This window comes from Camellia sinensis, chromosome 2 (genome assembly GCF_055761805.1).
Source record: "Camellia sinensis isolate YWXY chromosome 2, ASM5576180v1, whole genome shotgun sequence".
NCBI lineage: Eukaryota > Viridiplantae > Streptophyta > Magnoliopsida > Ericales > Theaceae > Camellia > Camellia sinensis.
The window spans coordinates 171,450,204-171,475,820 of NC_138962.1; the positions used below are offsets into that span (position 1 = coordinate 171,450,204).

The 25,617-nt window shown below is 39.0% G+C and overlaps 1 protein-coding gene across 1 annotated transcript; it reads right to left on the minus strand.

The window, feature by feature from the left end:
• Positions 1-1,651: 1,651 nt before the first annotated feature.
• LOC145819243 (uncharacterized) lies at positions 1,652-2,592 on the minus strand. Its single transcript, XM_082913205.1, has 2 exons — positions 2,450-2,592; positions 1,652-2,264 (listed from the first exon to the last, which is right to left on the minus strand). Exons 1-2 carry the CDS (start codon positions 2,590-2,592, stop codon positions 1,652-1,654), a joined length of 756 nt encoding a protein of 251 aa, XP_082769331.1.
• Positions 2,593-25,617: the final 23,025 nt, after the last annotated feature.

The window sequence follows — 25,617 nt, forward strand, 5'->3', positions numbered from 1 at the left end:
ATCAGACCTGCCAAGTGATAGAGAGGGAGCTGTTGATAGTAGTCCAAGTAAGTTAGCTTCTTCATCCGCTTCCCAAGTGAAAAACACTCTCCTAAGAGGAAAATTCCAATTGTTTGGGCTGGTTTTTCTTGCCATGAATTGTTGTAGAGAGCCTTCTTTATCTATTGAAAGATTAAAGAGGAGGGGAAAGATAGACTTGAGACTAGAGCTGCCACACCATCTGTCATGCCAAAATTTAATTCTGCTTCCATCCCCCACTTGGATTTGGCAGTTATTTATATAGAAATTGTAAATAGTTGTGCTATGATTCCCAATAGATAAAATGTCCTTCCAAACTCTAGAATGTTTGTAAGAGAGCTTTAAAGGTGGATGCCAACTAGCCTTATCAATATTGTATTTGCTGCATATAGCTCTCCTCCAAAGAGAGTTGACTTGAGTTGCAAATTTCCACCACCATTTGAGCAATAGACAAGCATTAACATCTCTTATTCTTCTGATACCCAGGCCCCCTTGGTCAAAGCTTTTAGTTACCTCCCCCCATTTCACTAAATGAACCTTCTTTTTAAGATCATGACTACCCCATAAAAAAGCTGCCTCAATCTTTTCAAATTCTCTTGTCACACCTTCTGGCATCTTAAATAAAGAAAGAAAGTAAACTGGTAAACTAGATAGGGTAGACTTGATTAGAGTTAATCTACCTGCAAAAGATAACAGTTTCCTCTTCCACCCTGAAAGTTTAGATCTGATCTTGTCAAGCACAGGCTTCCGGCTAGATTTTTTACCAGGATTGGCACCTAGAGGCAGTCCCAGAAATTTCAAAGGAAAGCTGTGAACTTTACAGTTAAGAAGATGTGCAAAGGAGAGCAATAAAGCATCAGACACACCAACACCACACACCATGCTTTTGTGATAATTAATTCTTAGACCAGATAGAACTTCGAAGCATCTAAGAATTCTTTTGATAAGTACCATTTGATCCCAATCTGCCTCAGAAAAGAGAATTGAGTCATCTGCAAATTGTAGATGAGACAAAAGGACATCTTTAGATCCAACATGAACACCTCTAAGAATGCCAAGATTAATTGCTCTGACCAAAAGAATGTTTAACCCCTCAGCCACAATATTGAATAAGAAAGGTGATAGTGGATCACCCTGCCTAAGCCCTCTTTGTGATGAGAATTCCTTAGTTGGAGCTCCATTCACAAGAATGGAAATCCTGACTATAGACACACAAGTTTTCATCCAAGAAATCCATTTGTTCCCAAACCCAAAACTGGACAGCAGAGAGAACAAGAATTCCCAGTTAACCGAATCAAAAGCTTTTTCAAAATCGAGCTTTAAGATCAAACCATTCTTGTTGGTCTTCTTCCATCCATCCACCACTTCATTGGCAATGAACACCCCATCAAGGATGTTCCTTCCACCTACGAAAGCAGTTTGAGTTTCACCAATAATTGAGGATAGAGCTGGCTTCAGTCTATGTGTTAACATTTTTGCCAAAATTTTGTAAAGGGGGCTTACAAGACTAATGGGTCTGTAATCAGATAGGCTGGAGGGATTTTCCAACTTAGGAATTAAACTAATGAAAGTATTATTAATGCCATATGTCAGTTTGCTATTTGAGTGGAAGTCTGCAAAAAATTGCATGATCTTAGGCTTCATAATCTTCCAAAATTTCTAAGAACACAACAGATTGAAACCATCGGGGCCTGGAGCTTGTTATTATTACAATCCTTAATTGCAGCCAACACCTCAGCTTCACTGAATTCTGCAACAAGATGATGAGAAACATAGTCTGCCTCAATGCTGTTGAATGACCCTCCCAAGACAGGTCTTTTGACCAGTCCTCAGCAAACAACTTCTTGAAGTGTTGATAGACCTCTAATTTAACCCTGCTAGGATCCTCATAAGACACCCCATTAACTACAATAGAGCTGATCATGTTTCTACTCTGTCTGGTATTAGCAAAGACATGGAAAAATCTAGTATTCTTATCCCCGTTTAGAGTCCAGTTCAATCTGGATTTTTGGTGCCAGATCCACTCCACCATTCTGAGCAAATGCCACATTTCACCTCTGACCACTCTTCTTCTTGTCCTCTCAGAATCAGCCAAAAGTCTTTCCTCTGCTAAGATGTCTAATGCATGCAATTCCTCCTCTAAAGCCTTGAGTTTGGATGAGACATTTCCAAACACCTCAATGTTCCATTTTTTAATTCTAGCTTTAGCTGCTTTAATTTTTGAACAATTTTGAATCCGGCCCACCCTGCAACAGTAGTGTTGCTCTGAATGTTAACAAAGAACTTAGAGAAACTTGGATAGAGAGTCCAAGCATTGAGAAACCTAAAAGGCTTGGGACCCTAGTCTCTTTCATCTTCCATCAGCAACAGAGGGCAGTGATCAGAAACTAATCTAGGCAGCCCCCATAACTTCATTCTGAAGGTAATCAACCATTCTGGGCTGAGAAGTACTCTATCTATGCGGCTCCATTTCACATATTCCTGGGCACTGCACCAAGTGTATTTCCTTCCATGAAGGGGTAAGTCATGGAGCTCATATTTCTCAATAAAATCATTAAAATGTTTCATCCCCATGTCTCTCATGGAGTAGCCAACCCTCTCTCCTATATGCCTAATTTCATTGAAGTCGTCACCCATGCACCAAGGAGCAGGAAAGTGGTCCTTAAGCTTGAGGATACCCGCCCAAAAAGATGATCTAGCAGTGGTGTTATTTGGACATTAGTAATGAATTATTACTCTTTTGGGATCAAATTTTTTGTCTCAAAAAATAAAACATTTTGAAACCAAATTATTTTGTTCCTAAAAGTCTATTTATTAGTGATATTTTCAAAATCTTGTCACTAAAAGCCTTATTTTTGACTTTTCAGAATTACCTTTTGGCGACTATCCTTACGGCGATAAAAATTGATTCCTAAATGTCTTTTGCAACAAAATTTTTACTTTTAAAGATGTAAAAATTTGATTTCTAAAAATCTTAAATTCTCTGCAAACAAAAGAACATCTATATAATTCAAATATTTGTTAAAAATCTAAATTCATTTTTCTATTAGATTTTGTTATGAACTAAATTCAAATAATTATTAAAAAAAAAAGAAGCCTAATTAAATTAATAATCCTCCAAGATTTAAAAAAAAAAAAAGGATCCATATATATTGGATTAAGTAGATAAATATGAGATTTAATTTTTTTAAAGATATGAATTTTATTTAATAATTAGATCAGACCTAATATCGAGTCGGGCTTAAGATGAAATAGACTCTCACTACGTAGTGCAAACACTGGTCAAATCCAACCTAATCCCTCTATGCCCACCCATATTATGAAAAATGATCCAGACCCCCTCTAGGAGTGACCCCCACGACCCCCTCCGGCTTTGATTGGCCAAATTTTTTTTTGTTTTTTCTTCTCCTCCTCCTCTTCCAATCACCAACCCCCACGTGTGTGTGGGGGGTGGTGGGGGTTGGTTATTGAGGGGTCTCAATCACTCCTCCCCATATTATATAGTGCTTTCGAGGAGTTATTTATTTTATTTTATTTTATTTTAATTCTATATTTTATATATTATTAGAGATTAGCGCATGCGATGTATGTGCAGTTTAAATAAACAAAATATTTATTATATATTGTGTGTCACTCTAGTGATAATTTTTTTTTCTTTCAATAAACTCAAGATTCAAGTCTCACTCCTGCCATTTGTCTAACTTTTTTATTTGTTTTAAATAGAAAAATGATGGACACGTGGTATAAAGAGAAGTATGGAAAGGTTTGGATGCCAAGTCCATGATTCACTTAATATAATAGTCTAGATAAATGTGAATGGATTTTCTCCAAAAGCAACTAACTGGAGAGGTGTTGTTGAGCCTCGATAGGTTTATTTTGGGCCTATTTTGATAATATGAATCAATCATCTTGTATGTGATGTCCCGAGTCTTGAACTTGAGCGGTATTGCGTAGTAAGATAGTTTGCATTACTTTCGGCGTTTTGTTTATCATTTTGGGTCGTTGAGATTTATTTTCTACTCTTACTTAACATCCCTTAACATTTTCAAGATAAAAATTTTGAGTTTTGAGCATTACAACTTGTTTTGGGATGTGAAATCAAATTCTAGATTTTCTAGGCAAAACTACTAGTGCGGATTGGGCAACTGCTCGAGCGGAATCACATAGAGTGTGTTGGAAAATTTCTGGGCAAAATTGATCATGCAGATTTGGGTTCTGCTTGAGCGGGTTTTTTGTGAAAATTTTGGGATTTCTCTGGAGCAATCCGCTTGTAGAGGCATCAGAATCTGCTCGTGCAAATTGGGATTCCGCTTGTGTGAAATTTATACTATTCGTGGGGATTTCGGTGTGCCTGTCTCGAATTTCGAGCTCTTTTCCTCAAAATTGATGCCAAAAATGTATTTTGAACACTTTTTTGCCTCTCTCTCTCTCTCTCTATACTCATTTTTTCTCTTCCTTCTCTTTACAAGCACATCCAAATCCAAACTTCTCTCTAAAAATCTTCAAGAATTTGAGACGGTTTTTTACACCAAATCGAAGAGGGTGAAGAAGGCGAAGTTTACACCGATTGAATCAAGTTTTCATCAATGTTGAACTTTAGGGTTTTTATCTCCTTCCTCTTCCAAACTTGAGGTAGGGATAATCTTTAAGTTATATATATATTTTCGCAAGTTTATGCTTGTTTGGAGTATTTTATACATGTTTTGATTATGATTTTGGGTTGATGAATCCTAGATGATATTAAAAGTGGATTTTCTCTATTATTTTTCATAGTTTTTGAAAGTATGAGTTGTGTTCTAAGGTATGGGTGTTGTTTTAAAAAAATCTTTACAAAAATGGAGCAAAAACCTAGTTTTGGTGGAAACCCTAGAATTTAGGGATTTAAAAAAAAAAAAGTTAGGACATTGTGAAATTTATGCTTGATAAATTGTTATGTGAGTAAATGATGAAGGAAATTTCTATAGTTGTATCCAATGAGAATATTTCTTGAGAAAAATGAGAATTATTGATTTGGGAAGCTTAAGGAATAGCTTTATTGTTGTTTGGCTTGGAAAGACCAAATTTTAAGAATGATGATTAATATATGGAAAATGCATGTGTAACGCCCCAAAATAAATATGACAAACCCATCTCATTTGCGGAAATAGAATTGAAACAACATACTTTCATTCATCAGATGCAATATACATTCATAAATATCCTATCCTAAATCTATAACATGTGTTACTAATAATCAAAGGAAGAAAGTTGAACATATATTTAAATACTCTAACGGCTTACATCTTTCTAAGTCATTCCTTGGTTACAACAAAATGAGTCTAGCTCAATATAGTTAAAACTCTTGGCTATACAAATTAAATACAACAAAAACGAGCCCTTACTCCAAGTCTCTCCAAGCTGCTGTCTTGGCGGAGGCATGTCACCAGTACCTGAAAATGGTTTTTCTCAAGTAGGGTGAGCCAAAGCCCAGCAGAAACAATCTAACACACTATATAAGTCTTAACAAATATATAAACATGATATGGATGTCCAATGCCCATGATAAAATCATTTATGACTCTTTTACAAAACCAAGTCATGCCAAGCTTTATATCACAACTCATATTATCTCCATTCGTTTTGTCTCAATTCATTTTACTTCAACTCATGAGTCAATTCCATTCATTTCAGACAACCAAACTGAGGACACATCTCAGTAGGTCTCAAATCAACATAACTATCATAAAAATACTTCTATTTGCCATTTTACGAAAATTTCGTCCACAGGAATCGGCACCCATGTATACGCGTGATTTTTGGGACTTTCACCTTGAACACACAGGCCAACTTAATTTAATGAAGTTTATCCCCCTTCTTCTCCCAAACATGGAATACATCACCTTTCTCCTCCCAAACATCATACATATACAACATATTTAAAACATAATCATATTCAATAACAACCAACAAGAGATTAGTTTCAATTCACTTATTCGTCGTGCAATTTCTACAACAATCAAAGCTATCCTCCACTAATAGCACAAAGCAGATATTTCTAAACAGATGTAAAATCTCAAAGACAGATAAATTATTCAAATTTCCATAGTTGAGAGGTAATACATACCCAACGTCACCATTTATATAAACGTCCATCTAATTTCATATTTCCGATGCCAATTTCATTTATTTATACAAAATAATTAATTGAGATAATTTTAGGGCACACTTCCCTTTTTTTTCCAACATCTGCTCCAAGTACCAAAATCAATTATCTAAATATAGCACAAGCTCATATTTGCTCCCATAACCATTTCCAATACAACCATTCAAAACCCTTTTTTTGATTTTAAATCAAAACCCTAGGTTTGTTCAAATCACCTCAAATCCCAATATTTCTCGCACATCAACAAATAGCTAAATTAAAACTCATAGAAGAGCGTAGAAAGTCCCTACCTCGTAGTTAGAAGTCGAGCGAGCAAGCAAGGAGGAAACTTCAAAGATGCTCAAACACAACTCTATTCGGATAGAAATGTAGCCCTTGAGATGCCCTACCTCTTTAACAAAATGAGTAGGGTAGAGAAACCACTAAATCTAGGTGAAAATATAGAGAGAGCGAGAGTTTTAGAGAGAGAGGGGCTCTTAGATCTAAGGTTTTGAGAGGAATGGATGTGAAAAAGTGATGTAAAAAGGTGCTACTGCGAACTGATAAACGCACAGTCCGCTCGAGCGCAAGAAGTGACGCTCGAGCGTCCAATGTAATAAGTTGTTCTGCTCGAGTGCAAGAAATGATGCTCGAGCGCAGAATGCACATTTCCAGTAGTTTTGCAGACAACAAACCAACGCTCGAGCGCAATAAGGGCCGCTCGAGCGCCCATCTGCTCGAGCGTAGGAAACATCGCTCGAGTGTAGAAAACACTGTCCCGGTAGTTTTGTAGACCTACAAAAGCACTGAAAGTTTGCAAAGCTTGCTCGAGCGCAAGAAGGGCTGCTCGAGCGAAAGACCAAAAATCTGGGCAATATAAGGTTTGAAAATCAGGCGACCAACTAGTCCCAAACACAACCACAACAACCCAAAAGCCAAATTCAAGTAAGAATAAGGGCAAACGATGACGGACAACATTCGGAAACCATAAAACCCGAGTCCAGAATATCAAATGGGTCGGGTCAAAACCGGGGTCGCTATAGCATGAATGATGTTATTGTTATATTATCTCTTGGAAAAAAATGTATTATGATGTTACATTGATAAAGGATGTGGAAGTTGATCACAATGGGAGATTGTGTGGTAGAAATTGGAAATGGAACTATATTAATGCATTGTTAAGTCTTGCATTGCCATTCCATTTAATCATTGTTGCAATTGATTTTGAATCCTGTATTGAAAAATTATTGCTTTGAGAAATGAATTGTTTTGTAAAATAAGATCATTTTGATTTGTTTTGGGGTAAATACGTTGGTAAGTCCAGATAAGGGGTGTAGTTGGTATTCATTAAGTTGGCCTGAGTGTTCATGGTAAAAGACCAAAAACACGCGCGGAGGAGGTACCACGTGCCTTCCGGTTAGCAGCCGGTAAAGTGGGGATTGGTAATGCTTGTTATGTCTACTTGTAGACACCAACCTAGGTATTACCTGAGTTGTATTTGTCATCCCATTGAACTACATTGAAGTTATTGAATTGTTGTATCTTCAAATTGCATTGTGCACAAAGGTTTCAAAAAGATAGGGATATATATTTTTGAACATGACATGACATATGCATTCATCTCAAGAGACAGTATAAAATGTATATACTTTATTAAGATCTTCCTACTGACTTTGTGTTCACCCTTATGAGATTGTGTGTAGGAAAGGATGAGGTGATCCCGCCGAGTTAAAGGCGTGGAATGTATTTTAAGAGCACAAGACTCTTTTCCTTTTGTGGTAACTATTTTGACAAGCCAAGGGCTTTACATGTATGGGTTTGAAAACCATTATTTTGTGTAACTGGGCATAAGTAGGAATGGCAACGGGGCAGGGTAGGGCCGGGGATCACACTCCCCGTCCCCGATCCCCGATGGTGAACATGGCCCCGTCCCCGGCCCCGATCCCCGATGGGGAACCTATCACTCTCCCCGCCTCCGCCCCCGATCGGGGATCGGGTTTCCCCAACCCCGAAAATTCCCCGGTCTAAATTTTTTTCAACAACATCACACATACATTTTCAACAACATACACAGAAAGATCAACAACAACAACATAAAGATCAACTAAACCCTCATCATCACATCAAAACCAGAAACAAAGTGCATCAAAATCAAACATATTCACTCTTAGAAATCAACTACAACTTCAAATCTTATCTAAGATTCATAGGATCCAAGCATCTAAGACACAGAATTGAGTCTTAGATTGAGAATAAAAACAAACCCACATGCCAGTTAAACAAAAGATTCACCTAAAAAACACAAAACAAAACAAACTCACACAATAGGCGAAAATCCATTTGCACAAAGATCACAAAATTTTTTTGACAGAAAGATCTGAGAGCATCTGACTCCACCATGCTCGATCGAAGGAGGTAGTGGCGTCGGAAGAGGCAACGGTGTCGGAGGATCGAGTCGACGACTTCGGATACGGAAGAGGAGGAAGAGGCGACGGAGGAGGAGGCGGTGGTGGCCTGGACTCCGACTGCGTCTGTGTGGAGAGGAGAGAGAGTGAGAGAAGAGAAGTGAGAGAGAGAGTGGAGCTGCTGTTCAAAACCATTACACTGTGTAAGACCATCTTGAACATATATAATATATATATATATATATATATATAGTATTTAAAGAAAGTGGAGCTGCTGTTCAAAACCAAACCCTAAACATATATATATATATAATATAAATCGGGGCTAAACTGGGGTGGGGGGCGGGGGCGGGGTCGGGGCCGGGGATAAAATATGTATCACCGTCCCCGGCCCGAATGTCACCAGGGATTTATTTTTGAATACCATCCCCGGCCCGTCGGGGGTATTTTTCGGGGAAAAACCACTCTTATCGGGGACGGGGGGTCGGGTCCCCGTCGGGCCGGGTTTAAATTGCCATCCCTAGGCATAAGCCTTGGAAATTGTAGCCATTGAGGGTATTGAATTGTACTTGACATATTGTGCCACACTATAAATTCATATTCTAGGAATGTTGAATGTATAACCGCTTGTGAAATAGTTTTTTGTAAATCTCTTGAGTTTAATGAATACAAATGTTGGAGATTTGATGACGATGTCAACATTGAGGCTTTATTTTCTGTATATGTTAAGCTATGGAAGTTATTGATTTGGAAAGAAGATAATGTAATTGGAAGTTATTGAGTCTATAGTGTTATTTCTTCTGGGCGTTACATTGTACACGAAAGTAAGATGATTAGGCATAATTAATAACATGATTGGATTACATTTATCATGAAAAATGAAATATATATTTTCAAAATCATATTTTTCATCTATTTTTTTTCAATACAAATATGATTTGATCATATAATTATTGATATTTAATTAACTCAATTTTTTGCATAAATAATCTTTTTAAATAATTTTTTTATCAAAAAAATGATTCGAAATAACTATGTATGCCTCAAAATGAGGCCATAAAGCCCAGCAAGACCTCTTCAGTTGACTGAAGATAATCAATTATAAAAGAGTCGGTAAATTATTTAAAATTATCATCTTGTAGTTCAAATTTATTTTATATATAAACCTCACACTACACAACCACCCACCCAAAAAAAATCTGAATAGATAAGTCTGAGTCCCATTGTAAAAGAGTTGAATGTGTTGCAGTTGAAGAATTGGACTGGATAGTAACCTGGATTTGTGGGCACTCTATATTTTATTTGAACGATCCATCCCATTTATGCTTTAAGTTTATTTGTGTAGGGGAGATGTATGATTTCAAGAATTATTATAAAAATAAATGTAATGCAACGATTAAGAAATTGATGCGATTTTTTTCATATATATTTTTTTAATTTTTAGTTTTTTTTTAACTTTTAGATACATATATATATGTATATATATATATTTCAGACTTAAAAATCAACATTGCAGATCATCTAATTGGGGCATATGTTGAGCCCGAACTAGAACATTTGGTTTAAGTCTTAGACTGGAGGCAAAATGTTTTCATTATAACGACCATAATATGGTTAATTGCATGTCAGTCTCATTAAGTACACTTCAATATTATCAGTATATTTAGTTTCAGTTTTCTCAAAATTGAGTTTTTTATTTTTATTTTTTTGTATTTTTTTATTTTTAATAAATATTTGTAAAATTTTAAGCATTTTTTTTTAAAAAACTTTTTGAGATGCACCTTACTTATAGATGTATCTAAATAGTAAAATATTTGTGAAAAATATTTTTAAAAATTAATAAATATACAAAAATACGAAAAATGTACTGAATTTTTAAACTTTTTTTTTTTGTATTTTTTGTATTTAGTGATTTTTTTTTAAAAAAATTTCACAAATATTATGCTTTTTAAGTGTATTTATGTTAAGTGTGTCCAAAAATTAAAAAAATTGCTTAAAATATTAAAAAAATTCATTAAAAACATTAAAATACAAAAAATAAAAAAATAAAATTTTCTAAAAATTGTTTTTTAAAAACCAAAACCAAACAAGCTGAGTTTTTAAATATATGATTAAGTCCTAAAATGCTTATATTGCCTTTATTGAATTTATTAATTCTCATTAATTTTTTTGTTATCTTCTCTCTGTCTACTATGAAAAATCTAAAAATCCCCTAGATATTGATTTATGAGTATATATCAATTTTAAGTAGTAAATAACAATCCCAATCAAACAATCAAGATAAATCGACACAATGATTTTACGTGAAAAAATCACAATTGGAGCACCTCTAGTTGTGATAAAAAACCACGGGTAAAAGTCACAAAACAATCCATTAAGCAGACATAAAGAAATTACATAAGTCTACTCTCCATTTTCTAGTGAATCCACGCTAGAATCGAACCGACCCCTATGTGTCTCTTCTAACCCCGTCTTCACCTCGAAATTGTTTTATACAACATTGAATCTATAACGCCGATATCGAATCCACAATGAGCCACTCCAGAATCCACCAAACCTTCAAGCCCAAATTCCCCAGAATACACTAAAGAACAACTCTCTCTTTTGTATTGAATAAATAAAACAAACAAACCCTTTGATATAATCCACTCAATTCATGATTGAAACTCTTACGAATAGTAAGGGAAACAAGCAAATAAGCTCCAGAAGAAAACCCTAATATCCATGAAGAAGATCTGGAAGCCGTAAACCTAAAATCGGACTAAAACACATATTTACAGAAAACAGGGCCGCGATCTCTGCTCGAGCGGAAAAAAACAACTCTTAGTACTTTTGTAGGCGAGTGAAACTTCTAAAATGTCGCGATCTTCGCTCGAGCGCAAGAATGGCCGCTCGAGTGGAAAAACAACTTCGATCCCTGACATAGTCAGCGAAGTGGCAAACATGATAGGATTGAGATCACAAACTCCTCTGCATAGGCACAATTCAGGTTGGATTCGCATCTAAATACACATAGCTTCACTTAAATAAAAGAACGAATAAAATTTAACTGAAAGAAGTTTTGTTAAATGGGATTGCCAAGAACAAAAACCTAACATACTATTTTTTCTAGGAAACTCTTATTCTTCATCCACTTTCTCTCAACACCATTTCTTTAAAGAGTTTCAAACTGCCACTATTGCCATATCACCACCGTCGCTATGGTCGTCCACTTGTTACCCCCACTGCCACTGTCACCCATCATCGGATATCGCTGTGTTCGCCGGCTACCGCTACCACCATTATCGTTCACCAACTATCTCCATCATCACCGATCTACACTCCTCCATCTCTGACCACCTAAGCCGTCATCGATCTACACTTTGACGTCGCTGATCGATACTCTACCGTCGTCGATCTACACTTCACCATCTTCGATTTACACTCCACTGTCGTAGATGCATCATCGTTGCTGCCATTATCCTCCATCCCTATTATCCTTACTATCTATCATTTTTCTGGTAACCTCAAATGTTCTAGATCTATATCAATATAATTGTTTCCATGGTGAAATCAACTTCAAATGACTCCAAGCAACGGTGATTGTCCAAATCTCGCCTCTCTATCTACTTCATTCCCTCTTTATTTATCTCAAACTGAATTTGCTGTAAACCAAGATTTAGTATATTAGTGATAAATTTATCACTGAACATGTCTTTGTTTCTTGTATTGATTTGCGACAATGATGACTAGATTTGCCTTTTATAATTTTTTTTTTTACAAATAATCAGTGATAAATTTATCACTGAATGTGTCAATGATAAATTTATCGTTGAATTTGTCTTTGATTCTTTGTGTTGATCTACGAATGTGAAGAGTGATGAGAGCTTCTATCATGCCCCAAAATTTGGACAGTTAAATATTAAATTAGGACTAAATCTCAATCAATATTCCATCATCCAAATCCTAGGAGTGAAACAAAATCTAAATGTTATCGTCTCCATATGGTTTAAGTAAATATCAATGCTAAAAAAAAATAAAAAAATACAAGGGATAAAAAAAATTAACAAATGCCAGCCAAACTATCTATCATAAATTCATAACTATTCAATACCACTAACATTAAAGTAGAAACAACTAGTCAAAACAACTTAAATAATGTAAAGTTGAAAAATAACCCACAATGCCAAATTATCAAAATACTAAGGTCATAAAAATAAATAAATAAGTGAATAAATAAACTAATATCAACTCTAAACTCCATAAAAAAAAAAAAAAAGTCCGAAAGACATGTCTAACAACTATAGTTATTTCTTGTCACCACCGTAGCCCCAACTAATCCGGCAAAGGAAGCTCGATTGTGCTCAAATAGGACGCACCCAAGATGCCAAGAGACAAAACGGGTCAATATACAAGTCTACTATTATGAGTACAAATATTTGACACCCACGTGTCCACCAAATACAAATAAAAATCCATTTAATTCTTCTTATGGGATAAGACAAGTAGTTCCACCCGCACCGAGACAAAGGAGATAGTTTCCCGAGATACGATGGAATTTAGTTTCTTGACTGTACACAACTTGTGAAGCCCCTGAAATATGTATTCACTATAAAAAACCTAATGTTTGAATTATTTTCTTAAAGCCCCTCGGTTATTTGAATTAATTCGAATCTTGTCAGTTAGCATTACTATTTCTATTTTTATCAAAACAGGAATTTCCCTAGCCGAATTAGGTTCCCTAACCTAATTTAATTCTACATAAGTTACATGTATTTAACTCTAATCCCTCACTTTTTATTTAAATTCAAAACTTACCCCAAAAACTAGTACTTGTACCTTGTACCTTGAAGTAACCATCAATCATGTAAGATATATATATATATATATATACACCTTGAGAAGTGTGCTCTAGGACCAAAATTAATAAAAAAAAATGGCCCTTCCACCCTTCCCTATGGCCGGCCCTTCTAGGAGAAAGTGAGGAGACCATTTTCAAAATATATCATCATGAAATTCTAGAAAAAAAACACAACCTAGTGCCCTAGACCTAGGATGCAAATTCCAAAACTAGTTCCATTTTAACTAAGTGTTGTCTAATCCTTGAGTAACCCCCCCCCCCCCAAAAAAAAAAATAAAAATAAAAAATCACTTCTATTCCTTTAAACTTCAAACAAATCCTAAACTTTCCATCCATTTCCAACTAATGGGCTTTTAGGACATTTTACATCAAAATTGCCTATATATACCAACCTTCCCTAGCTTGGCAAAGCACAAACACTACACCGACACACACACATTCGGCTAGAGAGAGGGAGAAGATCAAGAAAGAGAAGTCTAGAGGAGAAGAAGGAGGAAGAAGAGAGCCTTCTTGTGCAAAGTAGCAAGTAAGCCACAAACACAACCTTCTCTTTCATTTTCCTTTTTTTCAATACATGTTTCTAAGGGTTCTAAATAATGTTTTCAGATCTGTTATTAATGAGTTCTTATGTTAAAAATGCTAAGGGTTGAGTATTGATTCCATCTCTCTTGTATTTTCTCCATTTTGGCACAAAATCATATTTTTTTTTATACCAATCTCTCAACTTTCCAAGGGCACTCTTTCAAGAAAATTTTCTGAGTTAAATATATGTTAGTTAGCATGTTTTCTTCACAAAAGAAACGAAAAATTTCCCTTGGTGGAACCCTTTTCTCATAAAACTTCTTGTTTTGGGCATAGTACCTTAGAATATGTTTTTGCAGCCCACTTCCAGAAATTATAGAAAAATGTATAAAATTATTCTGGATCTCTATTTTATGTCAAAACCTTCCTTAAGGTGTTATCTTTCAACTAAAATTTGTTTCATCAAAAAACATTAAGCGGTTTTCAATAAAATCAAATTTTTGTAACGGTCGACGGGTCTGGACAGAATCTGGACAGCGCTGAAATATTTTCTGAATAACTTAGAATCTGGAAAAGCAATCCCGTTTCTGAAAAATGTTCTAGAAACTAGATCAAATTCTCTACGAACCATAGGAAGACCAAGTCCGGTGAAGGATCTAAAATAGACCTTTCATTTTAATCTTTATGCGATACTAAATCAGGAAATTTTGTTATGTGTGGATGTTTTATACCCTTGAGTTCATGAGATTTTTTATTAGCTTATGATCATATCTTGGCATGATATTATATATGTTGTGGTTATGTTATTTACCTTTCTCATCTTAAGAATGCATGCTTATATGAATATTATTGTCTTATAAGTTGGACTAACCTTGATTTAAAACATTTAATTCAACGGGAAACCTAATAGGGAGGGTATTGGGTTTTCGAACACTTGAGAAATGAAAGGATGAGAATATGTGATATATGGTTTGTTGGGATGCGTTCCCTATTTGGAAGTTAAAGTCTTGCGCAAGTGGTTTTCGGGATCCTTGAACGGAGCGGTTGTATTCGGACCCTAGGTGGTTTGGGGTAAGAAGGGATTCGAGCGATGCCCTATTTTACCGTCTCTTTTGAGGCCCTGCGGTTGGCGCTACGCGGTCATAACCGTTGGTTGGCATCTGAGGTTAGTTCTGCAACAAAGCAGCAAAAGAGGGGGCATACCGAATAATCCGCGTCCGATTCTTGTGGTTGGGAGAACGAAATCTCTTTGGGGGATTTGTAGTTTACTGACATCTAACTTAACCATTTATTTATTTGAGTATCATGCTGTAGACACCCCATTTTTGACCGTCCTCAAGACTTGGACGTCACCGCTTGAACACCCGGTGATCATCCTTGTTTTTGTTCATCTTGAGTTCTCAGAGGTCTCGGCTACGCGTCTTGCCTCAGGACCTCTCGACTCGACTGTTTTGTGTCTGGTTTTGCACCAAACACTTGTGTTTTGCCTTGGAGGGGCAGGGAATGGCTTGTGAGCCATCCCCACACATCACCGGCCCTGGCTTGAGGCCACCGGCTGTGTTTTGCTTCCACCGGCCAAATGTTTGGCCGGCTAGCACTATAGATGGTCGACCGGCCATCTATTTTGGCCAAATTGCATTTTTGGCTGGCCGACCACTGTTCATCTGCTTTTGCAGATATTTTTTGTGCCAGCTATACACTTTGCTCCCTTCCATACACGTGTATGGAGGGATTTCCCTCTTGGATGGCTTACTTGAGAAGCTTTACAAGAGGGAAGTTCTATAAAGAGGGGCCTCTTCTCCCTCTTTTAGGTTAGACAATATTTTCAGAGGGTTCTAGTTTTAGGGTTTGAGTTGTGTATTTATCCTATATCTATATCTCCATCTCTTTTGTGTTTTGTGTGTGTTTTGTCTTACTTTTGTGCATAAACATCCACCATCACACCTTCTTTTAACTACTGAGGTACTAAGAGGCTATTCTTGAAGTTTTTGGCTGGTTTTGAGCTTAGAGAAGCTGCTGGACCATTGTTTATGAAGAGGGTCATCAAGGGTAAGAACTTCACCCTTTATTCCCCATTCTTGCATAGTCTTTTTGCCTATCTTGAAACTATTTTTGAGCTTAACATATAACATAGAAAAGTCTTGTTTTTATCTGCCCTAAATAGTTTCTTAAGGGTGTTTTAAGTTTTGGGGTCGTTTGACCCCTCTTAAGGCTTGTTTGGCCCTTGTTTTGTGCCATTTCGGTTGAGCTCCGGGGCCATTGTGTTTGGGCCTCCTCACCACTGAAATCTTGAGGGATTTCAGTGATGAGGATGGTACCTTGAGGTCCTAAGAAGGAGAGGGCCACCCCCTCTCCTTGTTGTCCTTGAAAAGGGCCATTTTTGCCTCTTGAGGGAGCATCCAGTTTAGGTTCATGTTGATCATGCCTTAACTGATTTTTGTGCTTATATTGCCATGATATAGCATTGTGTTAAGTTGGTTTAGACATACCTTGCATGCTTTGCCTATATGTCTTGTAATGCCATGTTTTGGCCTTAACATGCTTTAGGTTTTGATCCTTGTTCTAGCATGATTTTGGCCAAGCTTTGTGAAGCTTTTGTGTTTGTTTTAGCATGCTTAAGTTCTGTTCTTGGTTGTTTTGGTCGACCATAGCATGCTTAGTATAGCCACCTTGCATTTTGGCTTGTTAGCCTTAGGTGTGTGAGTGTGTAGCATGCATTACTTGCACTATTTCAGTGGTTTGGAACCACTTACCATGTTATTTCAGTCCTTATAACATGCTTGCATACTTGCATTTGATACTCCTTTGTTGTTTTAAAAAGTTGTTGCCTCATGCTCCATGAATGTACTCCTTTGTATGCTTGCATGTTTAAGCCACTTAGATGCCATCTAGGTGTTCCCTTAGCATTGTCTAGGTCTGCCTTGAACCTGTTTTAAGTCCTCTTGGCCTTGAGAGGCTAGGTTGACTTAGCCATGGTTTAGGTCTCCTTGGCTTGCCTCAAGTACTTGAACCAATTGCATGCCATGTTTGTCTTGTTTAAATTGGTTTGACGCCATTATTAACATGATTTCCTGAGTTTACATTGCATGCTAATTGTTCATGTTTAAGCTTTTTTAAGTGTGCTTAAAGATTGCTTGTTTGAAGCTTAAGTGTTGGCCCATCAACATGTACATGTGTGTGTGTGTAGGCCCTCATTTCCATAGCATTGGCCACTGTTTTAGGCTCGTTTGGGGGCTGCCTAAATTAGTTTAAGTCCACCCCTTTGCATGTTGTTGCATGCTCACCTTGTGTGTTGTTGCATACTAGTGTGTTGTTGCATGATTGAATGAAGTCACATGCTTGCTTGCATGCTTGAACATCCATATTGTGTCTTGCATGCTTGTAGGTTGCATTGCTTCATGCCTTACATGCTTCTTTACTTAGGTTGTGTGCCTAACCTACATTACACATTGCATTGCCGTGTTGCATACTAGCCTCCATACCTAGGATGCATTGCATTGGCATGCATGCTTCACCTCTTAAGTTGAGTATGATAGAGGTTGAGCCCGTTTTGCTTGATTATGTGCATTGCATTCCATATCAAAATGCATACTTGGTTCCTTGGGCCATCATGCATGAAAATGCGCGATTGGTGGTCCGAGAATCGAGAATCATATCCCTTTGAGTCATGAATATGATAAGGGGTGTGATTGGTGCATACATTGCTTGAAATGCATTGCCATGCTATGTTTTGCCCTCTGCTGCTGTCAAAAACAGATTTTGCAGGAAGATTTGGCCGGCCGGCCATCTGCAGTGCCGACCGGCCATCCATAAGTGGCTGATGGATTAATTTGTGGCCGGTGACCATTCTCCATGGCCGGTGACCAATTCCGTCAGCCGGTGGTGTTCCACAGCATTCAGGGAAGCAACCTTGAGATTTGTGCAGTCTTCAGAGAAGGATAACAGTCAAAGCAGAGGCAACTTGTGCATGGCAGTGACATCCCAGTGGAATCGAGCACGCATCGCATTGGACCCTCTTCCCGAGGCTGTTTATTGCTTAAATTAGATTAATTAATTTGCTTAATTAATTAGGTGGTCTGTAATATTTAATTAGCTTGTTAGTTAGTTAAATTGTATTATTCTTTCGGTCCCTCCGAGTGAGGGCTAACTTGTAATAAGTGTGGGTGCGTGTGTGCATGTCTTCCAATCCCCCACTTCTTTCTCCCTTTTACTTACCTACTTTTGATGGTTAGTATTAGGGCATATTTAAATTAGCATACCTTATGCTATGCATGCGTGCATCCATACATTTGTCTTGCATGCACCGGGCTCAGCGCATCATACTAACTGCATTGTATTTCAATTCCAAGTTGAATACGTGTTAGTTGTAGCATCGTCATATGTCATCCATAGATTAGCTGAGCCTATTGTAGCTGCATCTTGCATGTGTTGCATTAGCCATCTTAAACATGAACTAGGATCATGCATATGATTACTAACTAGTTTCTATTTTGGCTTGGAGTACTCGGTGAGCATTTATGTTTTAGCATCCTTGCATGCGTGTGAGTGTTGCCATGACAGCATGCTTACCATGAGGCTACTTGCTTATGTGATATAACTGCTCGAATGCCTGTGGGTGGAGGTTGAATTACCTAAATTGGAATAATGTATTAAAACTGTGAGTTTTAAGCCCACTAGATAGTGGCAAAACCATCTTTTCTAAAGCCCACTTGAGGGTGGCAAAACTTGCATTTTAGCCTACTTGCGAGTAGCAAACCATTTTCAAAACAAACATGCAATGTTTTATTCCAATTTAGGCGATTTGGTCTATACTTATTTGCTGTGCGCATAACATAGTAATTCTAAGCTAATAATCGGAATAAGAACTCATAATGCTTTCAAAACAAGATATCACGGTTAGTAGATGCCGATCTTTGATCGGGCGAGAGGGGGTGCTCATAGCTGACCTTCCCCAATCGTACCCAAGTTCCTGAGCCGAGGCAACTTTGGTGATGACGAACACGTGGCCTTTGGCACCGAGTCAGGGTTTCCTAAATTTTTCAAAATAAAATATTTAGGTGGCAACTCTGTATCTGGAAAAGCAGTCCATGTTTGGCACTTCTTTTCTACAAATCTGTTTTCCAAAATGATTTGCCGGATTTGGACTATTTGGTTCAGATTAAGAACCGTGACAATTTGAGAGTCCTGAACTGTAGCGAGCCCAAAACGAACAGAACGGGACTCGTCCTCCCGGGGCGTTCGGGAACGTCTACACATGCTTTACTACTTGATGTTATAATTGTGATTGTGTATTGGACTGGGAAAAATGGACGGGGTGTGTGTGTGTTTACTGGGCATTCAAAGCTCACGGCGTATCATGCCAGGTGACGAAGAGGAACTCATAGCCGGAGATGATGAGCTTGAAACCTTCGAAGACTTTTGGCTATCCTAGAAAAATTAGAAGTTTCTTTTTTGGATATTTGTAAGACCCATGTGAAGATTTAAGCTTTCTTTTGGGATATAATGTAATGGAACCATCTTTTGGATTAAGTATATTTGTGGTTGTTATGTAATTATATTCTATGTATGAACCTTATCGTTGCTTATGAGACCTTGTGCCAATACCTTTTAAGATCTGTCAAAGGGGCAGTGCACTGCCTAAGAAAGCTGGACTTAGAAGGGAGGCTAATTTGACTCCTCCAGCGATCTGAGATCTTACTTTGTTATTGACCATAGGATTCATTAGTGACTCTCTCTTGACTGCAACCAATAGTGTAGAATCGGGACGTCACAACTTGGTATCAGAGCATAGGTTCAACCCTTAACCCTCGCAACCCTATACGCGACTCTAGAAGCCCTTACCCCTTATCTTATTTTATTCTATCACGCTATTCTAAGAAGATTAACTAATGAAAGTCTTTTTCCACCTTAGGATGTCATCGGGAGACTATCTAGGACGCGCCGTCAGTCTTGACTCGTGGGGTGCTTTCCGCATGCAAGGAAGGAGGGCCATGTCTGTTAGCCCTTGCTTTAGCCGCCGACGCTGTATAAGGGCCACCGAGGAAATGATCAGAGATACGTAAGGTGGAGACGGAGTACTCCCGCTATATGAGGGAGCAGAAGAGGTCCCTGGTGCGGCGCCGCCTACAATTCTTAAGCCGGGCAGTGAAGAAGGCGATCCGAATGGAGCAAGATGATCAGAGGATGGACTTCTTGATGCACCAAGCTTTGACCACCAAAGCATACCGCCAACCACCAACTCCGACTGAAAGTCACACATCTTCTTATCAGGAGCCAGGCAACCATCAACCAATGAATATGGAGCAGTCTCCAGAACAGTAAAGAGCAAACCCAGCCTACCCTATCGAGGTGTCATCTAAACACAATCCCCCCTCACCAATGTACACCCTCCGCTCTCCGGAAAAAGCCACTGACTCCGCTGACGAAGACCCAGAAGAAGACTTTGATTGGTTGGGAAACGAGAACTAGTTCGAGGAGTAGTGAAACTAGACTTTTGTAAGACCCGCTGATGGGGATCCTTAGAATAAGATAGCCTGAACTTTGTAATGCGTAGATGCTCTTTGAATGTAACTCCGACATAGGAGCCCTTTTGTAATGATGCCTATTATAATATATGAGTGATGTATTGATCTATGTTATTGACTGTTACTTGCTTTAGTGCACCCTAAGGAAACTGAACCCTTATTTCAAATCTAAGTAGTAAGATTTTCTAAGACTGGAAATCAACTCATCACGTGTCATGAACAGAATGGTGGACACGCGAGCTAATGGCTATACTGAAACCAGCAATAATGTACGAAACCGTCCCAGAAATCAACACGAACCCATCCCCGCAGGGGCTGACATCCCCAATAACCTAGGTCATCAAAATTTGGAGGAACTAGGGCAAATATGGAACAATCGACAGAATGAGAGGACTCGACTCTTTTCTGAGTTTCGGAAGCAGAGGCCCCCAAAGTTTACAAGCGTACCGGACCCGAAGATACTTGAAAATTGGCTTCGGTAGATAGAGAAAATGCTAGACACCATGGGCATAACCGAGGCCGTTAATAGAATAGTTTTGGCAGTATTCGAGCTTGATGATGAGGCTGACCATTGGTGGGAGTTAATCAAGAATACTCGTGACGTAGCAAGCCTATCATGGAACCAGTTCGGGGAACTATTCCTAAATAAATATTTCCCAAGTACTATCCACCGAGAACGAGTCAAGGAATTTCAAAACCTGGAACAAGGAAATATGACCGTAACTCAGTATGCTGCAAAATTTAAAGAGCTAGCCCGTTACGCAACTAGATACGTAGCAAATGATGAAGAGAAAGCAAGGATGTTCGAGTGGGGACTGGACCTTACAATTAGGGGAAGAGTTCTTCCACAACGACTCCCCTCATATGCTGAGGTGCTAAAGACGACATTAGAATCTGAAAGGGAAGTAAATGACGCCAGGAAAGCTTGGAACAAGAGAAAAGGGAGTCAGGTGTCTATTGGACCTCAGAAGAACCAGAAAGGTAGCATGACCTCAAAGCCCTACTCCAGACCACAACCACAACAGCAACGACAGCAACCGCAGCAACAAATCCAGAGAGGAGGCTATCAACAAAAGCTGATGGGACAAATCCAGTGCTTTCATTGCCAACAATTATGGCACAAAAAGAGCAAAAGCCCCCAACTCCCTCTATCTAGATACCAAGGAGGAGGTTCCGGAGCAAATGCCCAGGCATTAGGTGGGCAGAAGCCTTGGACAAATAAGACAGGATCTACCGGGCAGTAGCACCAGAAGAGTGGAGGAACTCAGAATGCCAAGGCCGGTGGCAACCAGAAGGCAACCGGCAGAATCTTTGCCCTGCAAGAGGAAGAAGCGGACCCGTCTGTAATTGAGGGTAATTTAGTACTATACAATTCTTGGGTGCATGTTTTATTTGATACCGGTGCATCACATTCTTTTATATCCTCTGCTTGTGCTAAGTCATTAGAACTTGTGTGTGAACCTTTAGAAATTGCCTTAAGTGTAATGTCACCTATGGGAGGATGCGTTCGGGTAGGATCGATCTGTAAGGACTGTAAGACAGGGATGTCGAACCTACGCTTAACTTGCGACCTTCGTGTCATGAAAATGTCGGACTTCGATATCATCTTGGGCATGGACTGGTTGTCCGCCCACCGAGCGGTGATCAATTGTCGTTAGAAGAAGGTGGCAGCTCACACGCAAGATGGAACACGTTTCCAGTTTAAGGGGGATAGACAAGACCCCATGGTTTCAACAAAACATCGGACGCAGTGGCGTGAACAACTTGCGGGTAGATAGCAAGTCTAATTCTAAATGAGGAAGGCCAAAGAGAAATAGAACTTCCACACATAGTACGCAATTATGCAGATGTATTTCCTACGGAATTACCAGGATTGCCGCCAACTCGGGAAGTAGACTTTAGCATCGAGCTACAACTTGGAACTACCCCAATATCCATGGCTCCGTATCGCATGGCACCAGCAGAACTACAAGAACTGAAGACACAACTACAGGAATTGCTCGAGAGAGGATTCATTAGGCCAAGTACTTCACCATGGGGAGCACCCGTGTTGTTTGCTAAAAAGAATGATGGATCGTTGAGGCTATGCATCGATTATCGTCAACTCAATCGAGTCACGATTAAGAACCGATAACCACTCCCAATGATTGATGACCTTTTTGACCAACTTAAAGGCTCAAGGTGCTATTCAAAGATCGATCTCAGGTCAGGTTACCATCAACTATGAGTCAAGGAGGAGGATATACCAAAAACTGGCTTTCGTACTAGATATGGCCATTATGAGTTTGTAGTAATGCCTTTCGGATTAACCAATGCACCGGCAGTGTTCATGAGCCTAATGAATAAGATTTTTAGACCATACCTTGACCAGTTTGTAGTAGTATTCATTGATGACATCTTAGTATATTCAAGGTCTGAAGAAGAGCATGAGCAACATTTACGGACTGTCCTTCAAGTTCTTAGGGATAACCGGTTATATGCCAAAGCGAGTAAATGTGAGTTCTGGTTGAATGAAGTGAAATTCTTATGGCACGTGGTATCAGAGAATGGCATTGTGATGGATCCAACCAAGGTAAAGGCGGTATTAGATTGGAGACAACCAAAAACCGTGTCAGAAATCCACAACTTCTTAGGATTGGCTGGTTATTACCAGAGGTTCATCCAAGATTTCTCCAAACTAGCTAAACCAATGACTCGTTTGACGCAAAAGGGAGTAAAGTATGAGTGGGCCGAAGCTTGCGAAAAATCCTTCAAAGAGCTAAAGAAGAGGTTAACTAGTGCGCCAATTTTGACCATCCCAGAACGAGAAGAGGGGTACACTGTGTATTGCGATGCGTCTAAAGAATGGCTAGGTTGCGTGCTCATGCAAAATAAAAAAGTAGGCGCGTATGGATCCAGGCAGTTGAAACCTCATGAGCATAACTACCCAACACATGACCTGGGGTTAGCAGCCGTAGTTTTTTCCCTAAAGCAGTGGCGACATTACCTGTATGGGGAACAATTTGAGTTTTTCACAGATCACAAGAGTTTGAAGTATCTATTCACACAGAAGGACCTTAGCTTGAGACAGAGACGATGGATGGAGTATCTTGAGGATTTCCAGTTCACTCTCTCATATCACCCCGGTAAAGCCAATGTAGTAGCAGATGCTCTAAGTCGTAAAAGCAGAGGGATGATGGCTAAGATCTCCGTCAAGAAATGAGATATGGTTAAGACACTCAATGAGTTCAGGATCCAAGTAGAATCTCAAGATACGAAAGCATATCTTAGTGCGCAGAAGATGATGCCTAAGTTGATGAATGAGGTCATGGAGGCTCAGAAGCACAATCAAGAGGTAGCCTATATCAAGGGACGTCTGGAATTAGGAGAACCCATGCCCGATTGGGTGATTCACCCCGATGGGAGTTTAAGATACCAAGTTAGATTGTTTGTACCAAGTGACGAGCTACTTAGAGAGAAGGTACTGAAGGAATGTCATCATTCTACATTTGCGGTACATCCAGGAGGGACTAAAATGTACCAAGATTTGAAGAGGCAGTATTGGTGGAATGAAATGAAGAAGGAAGTGCCTAAATTTGTAGCAAAATGTCTGACATGCCAACAAGTGAAGGCGGAACATCAGAAACCAGGGGGAATGTTACAACCTCTACCAATAGCCGAATGGAAATGGGAGTACGTGACGATGGATTTTGTGACAGGGTTGCCTAAGTCACCTAGAGGGCGCGATGCTATATGGGTAATAGTGGACCGTCTCACCAAGTTAGCACATTTCTTACCCTATAAGATGACCGACACTTTAGAGTCTATATGCAGACTCTACATTGGGGAGATTATTCGACTACATGGAATTCCAGTATCTATTGTGTCAGATCGTGATCCACGATTCACCTCTCGATTTTGGGGAAGCTTGCAGGAAGCTCTTGGTACTGAGTTATGTTTTAGCACCACCTTTCACCCACAGACAGATGGACAATCTGAGCGCACTATCCAGACACTCGAAGATATGCTGAGAGCTTACGCAATGGATTTTCAAGGAAGTTGGGAACGACACCTACCCCTAATTGAATTCACCTACAACAACAACTTTCAAGCTATCATCGGTATGGCGCCTTTTGAAGCATTATATGGACGACCTTGTAGATCGCCGATTTGTTGGACGGAAGTGGGTGATGCAAATCTGATAGGACCCGAACTTGTTCTAGAGACTACTAAGAAGGTCAAATTGATCTGACAACGGTTAAAGACTGCCCAAGACCGTCAAAAGAGTTATGCAGACAGGAGGAGAAGACCACTGATGTTTGAAGTAGGCAGCCACGTGTTCCTAAAGGTGCAACCTAGGCGTGGAGTCGTACATTTTGAGAGAAAATGGAAGCTATCACCACGATATATTGGGCCTTTTGAGGTATTGGAAAGAGTAGACGAAGTAGCATATAGATTAGCTCTACCCCCGCAGTTAGCAGGGATACACAACGTCTTCCATGTATCTACGTTGAGAAAATACATCGCTGACCCGACACTATAGATGTCCCCGAACGTCCCGGGAGGATGAATCCCATTTTGTTCATTTGGGCTCACTACAGTTCAGGACTCAAACGTTACGGTCCTGTATCTAATCTCGCAAAGTGCAACGCAAGACCGATGAATCATTAAAGAGTCCAAATCGGGCAAATCGTTTTTGAAAATAGATTTTTTTTAAAGAAGTGTCAAACATGGACTACTTTGCCAGATACAGAGTCGCCACTTAAATATTTTATTTTGGGGAATTTAGGAAACCCTGATTCGTTTGCCTAAGGCCACGTGTCCGTCATCACCAAAGTTGCCTCGGCTCGGGAACTTGGGTATGATTGGGGAAGGTCACTTCGTGAGCACCCCCGCTCACCCGATCAAAGATCGGCCTCTACTAACCATGATATCGAGTTTTGAAAACATTATGTGCTCTTATTCTAGTTTATTAGCCTATAATTACTATGTGATGCGCACAGCATATAAGTATAGACTGGATTTGCCTAAGTTGGAACAAAGCATCGCACATCCGTTTATTTTAAAAATGGATTGAAGTTTGCTACTCGCAAGTAGGCTAAAACACGGGTTTCGACGAATTATCCCAACTCAAGCAACCCAACCTTCACCCACAGGCATTCAGACAGGTATATCACATAAGCACATAGCCTCATGGTAAGCATGCTA

Excerpts from the sequence above, each read along its gene's own strand:
- LOC145819243 (XM_082913205.1), bottom strand. The coding sequence starts at position 2,592 with ATGGGGATGAAACATTTTAATGATTTTATTGAGAAATATGAGCTCCAT. Across the intron at positions 2,265-2,449 it reads GTACTTCTCAGCCCAGAATG|GGTGGGCCGGATTCAAAATT; the intron begins GTTGATTACCTT and ends CTACTGTTGCAG.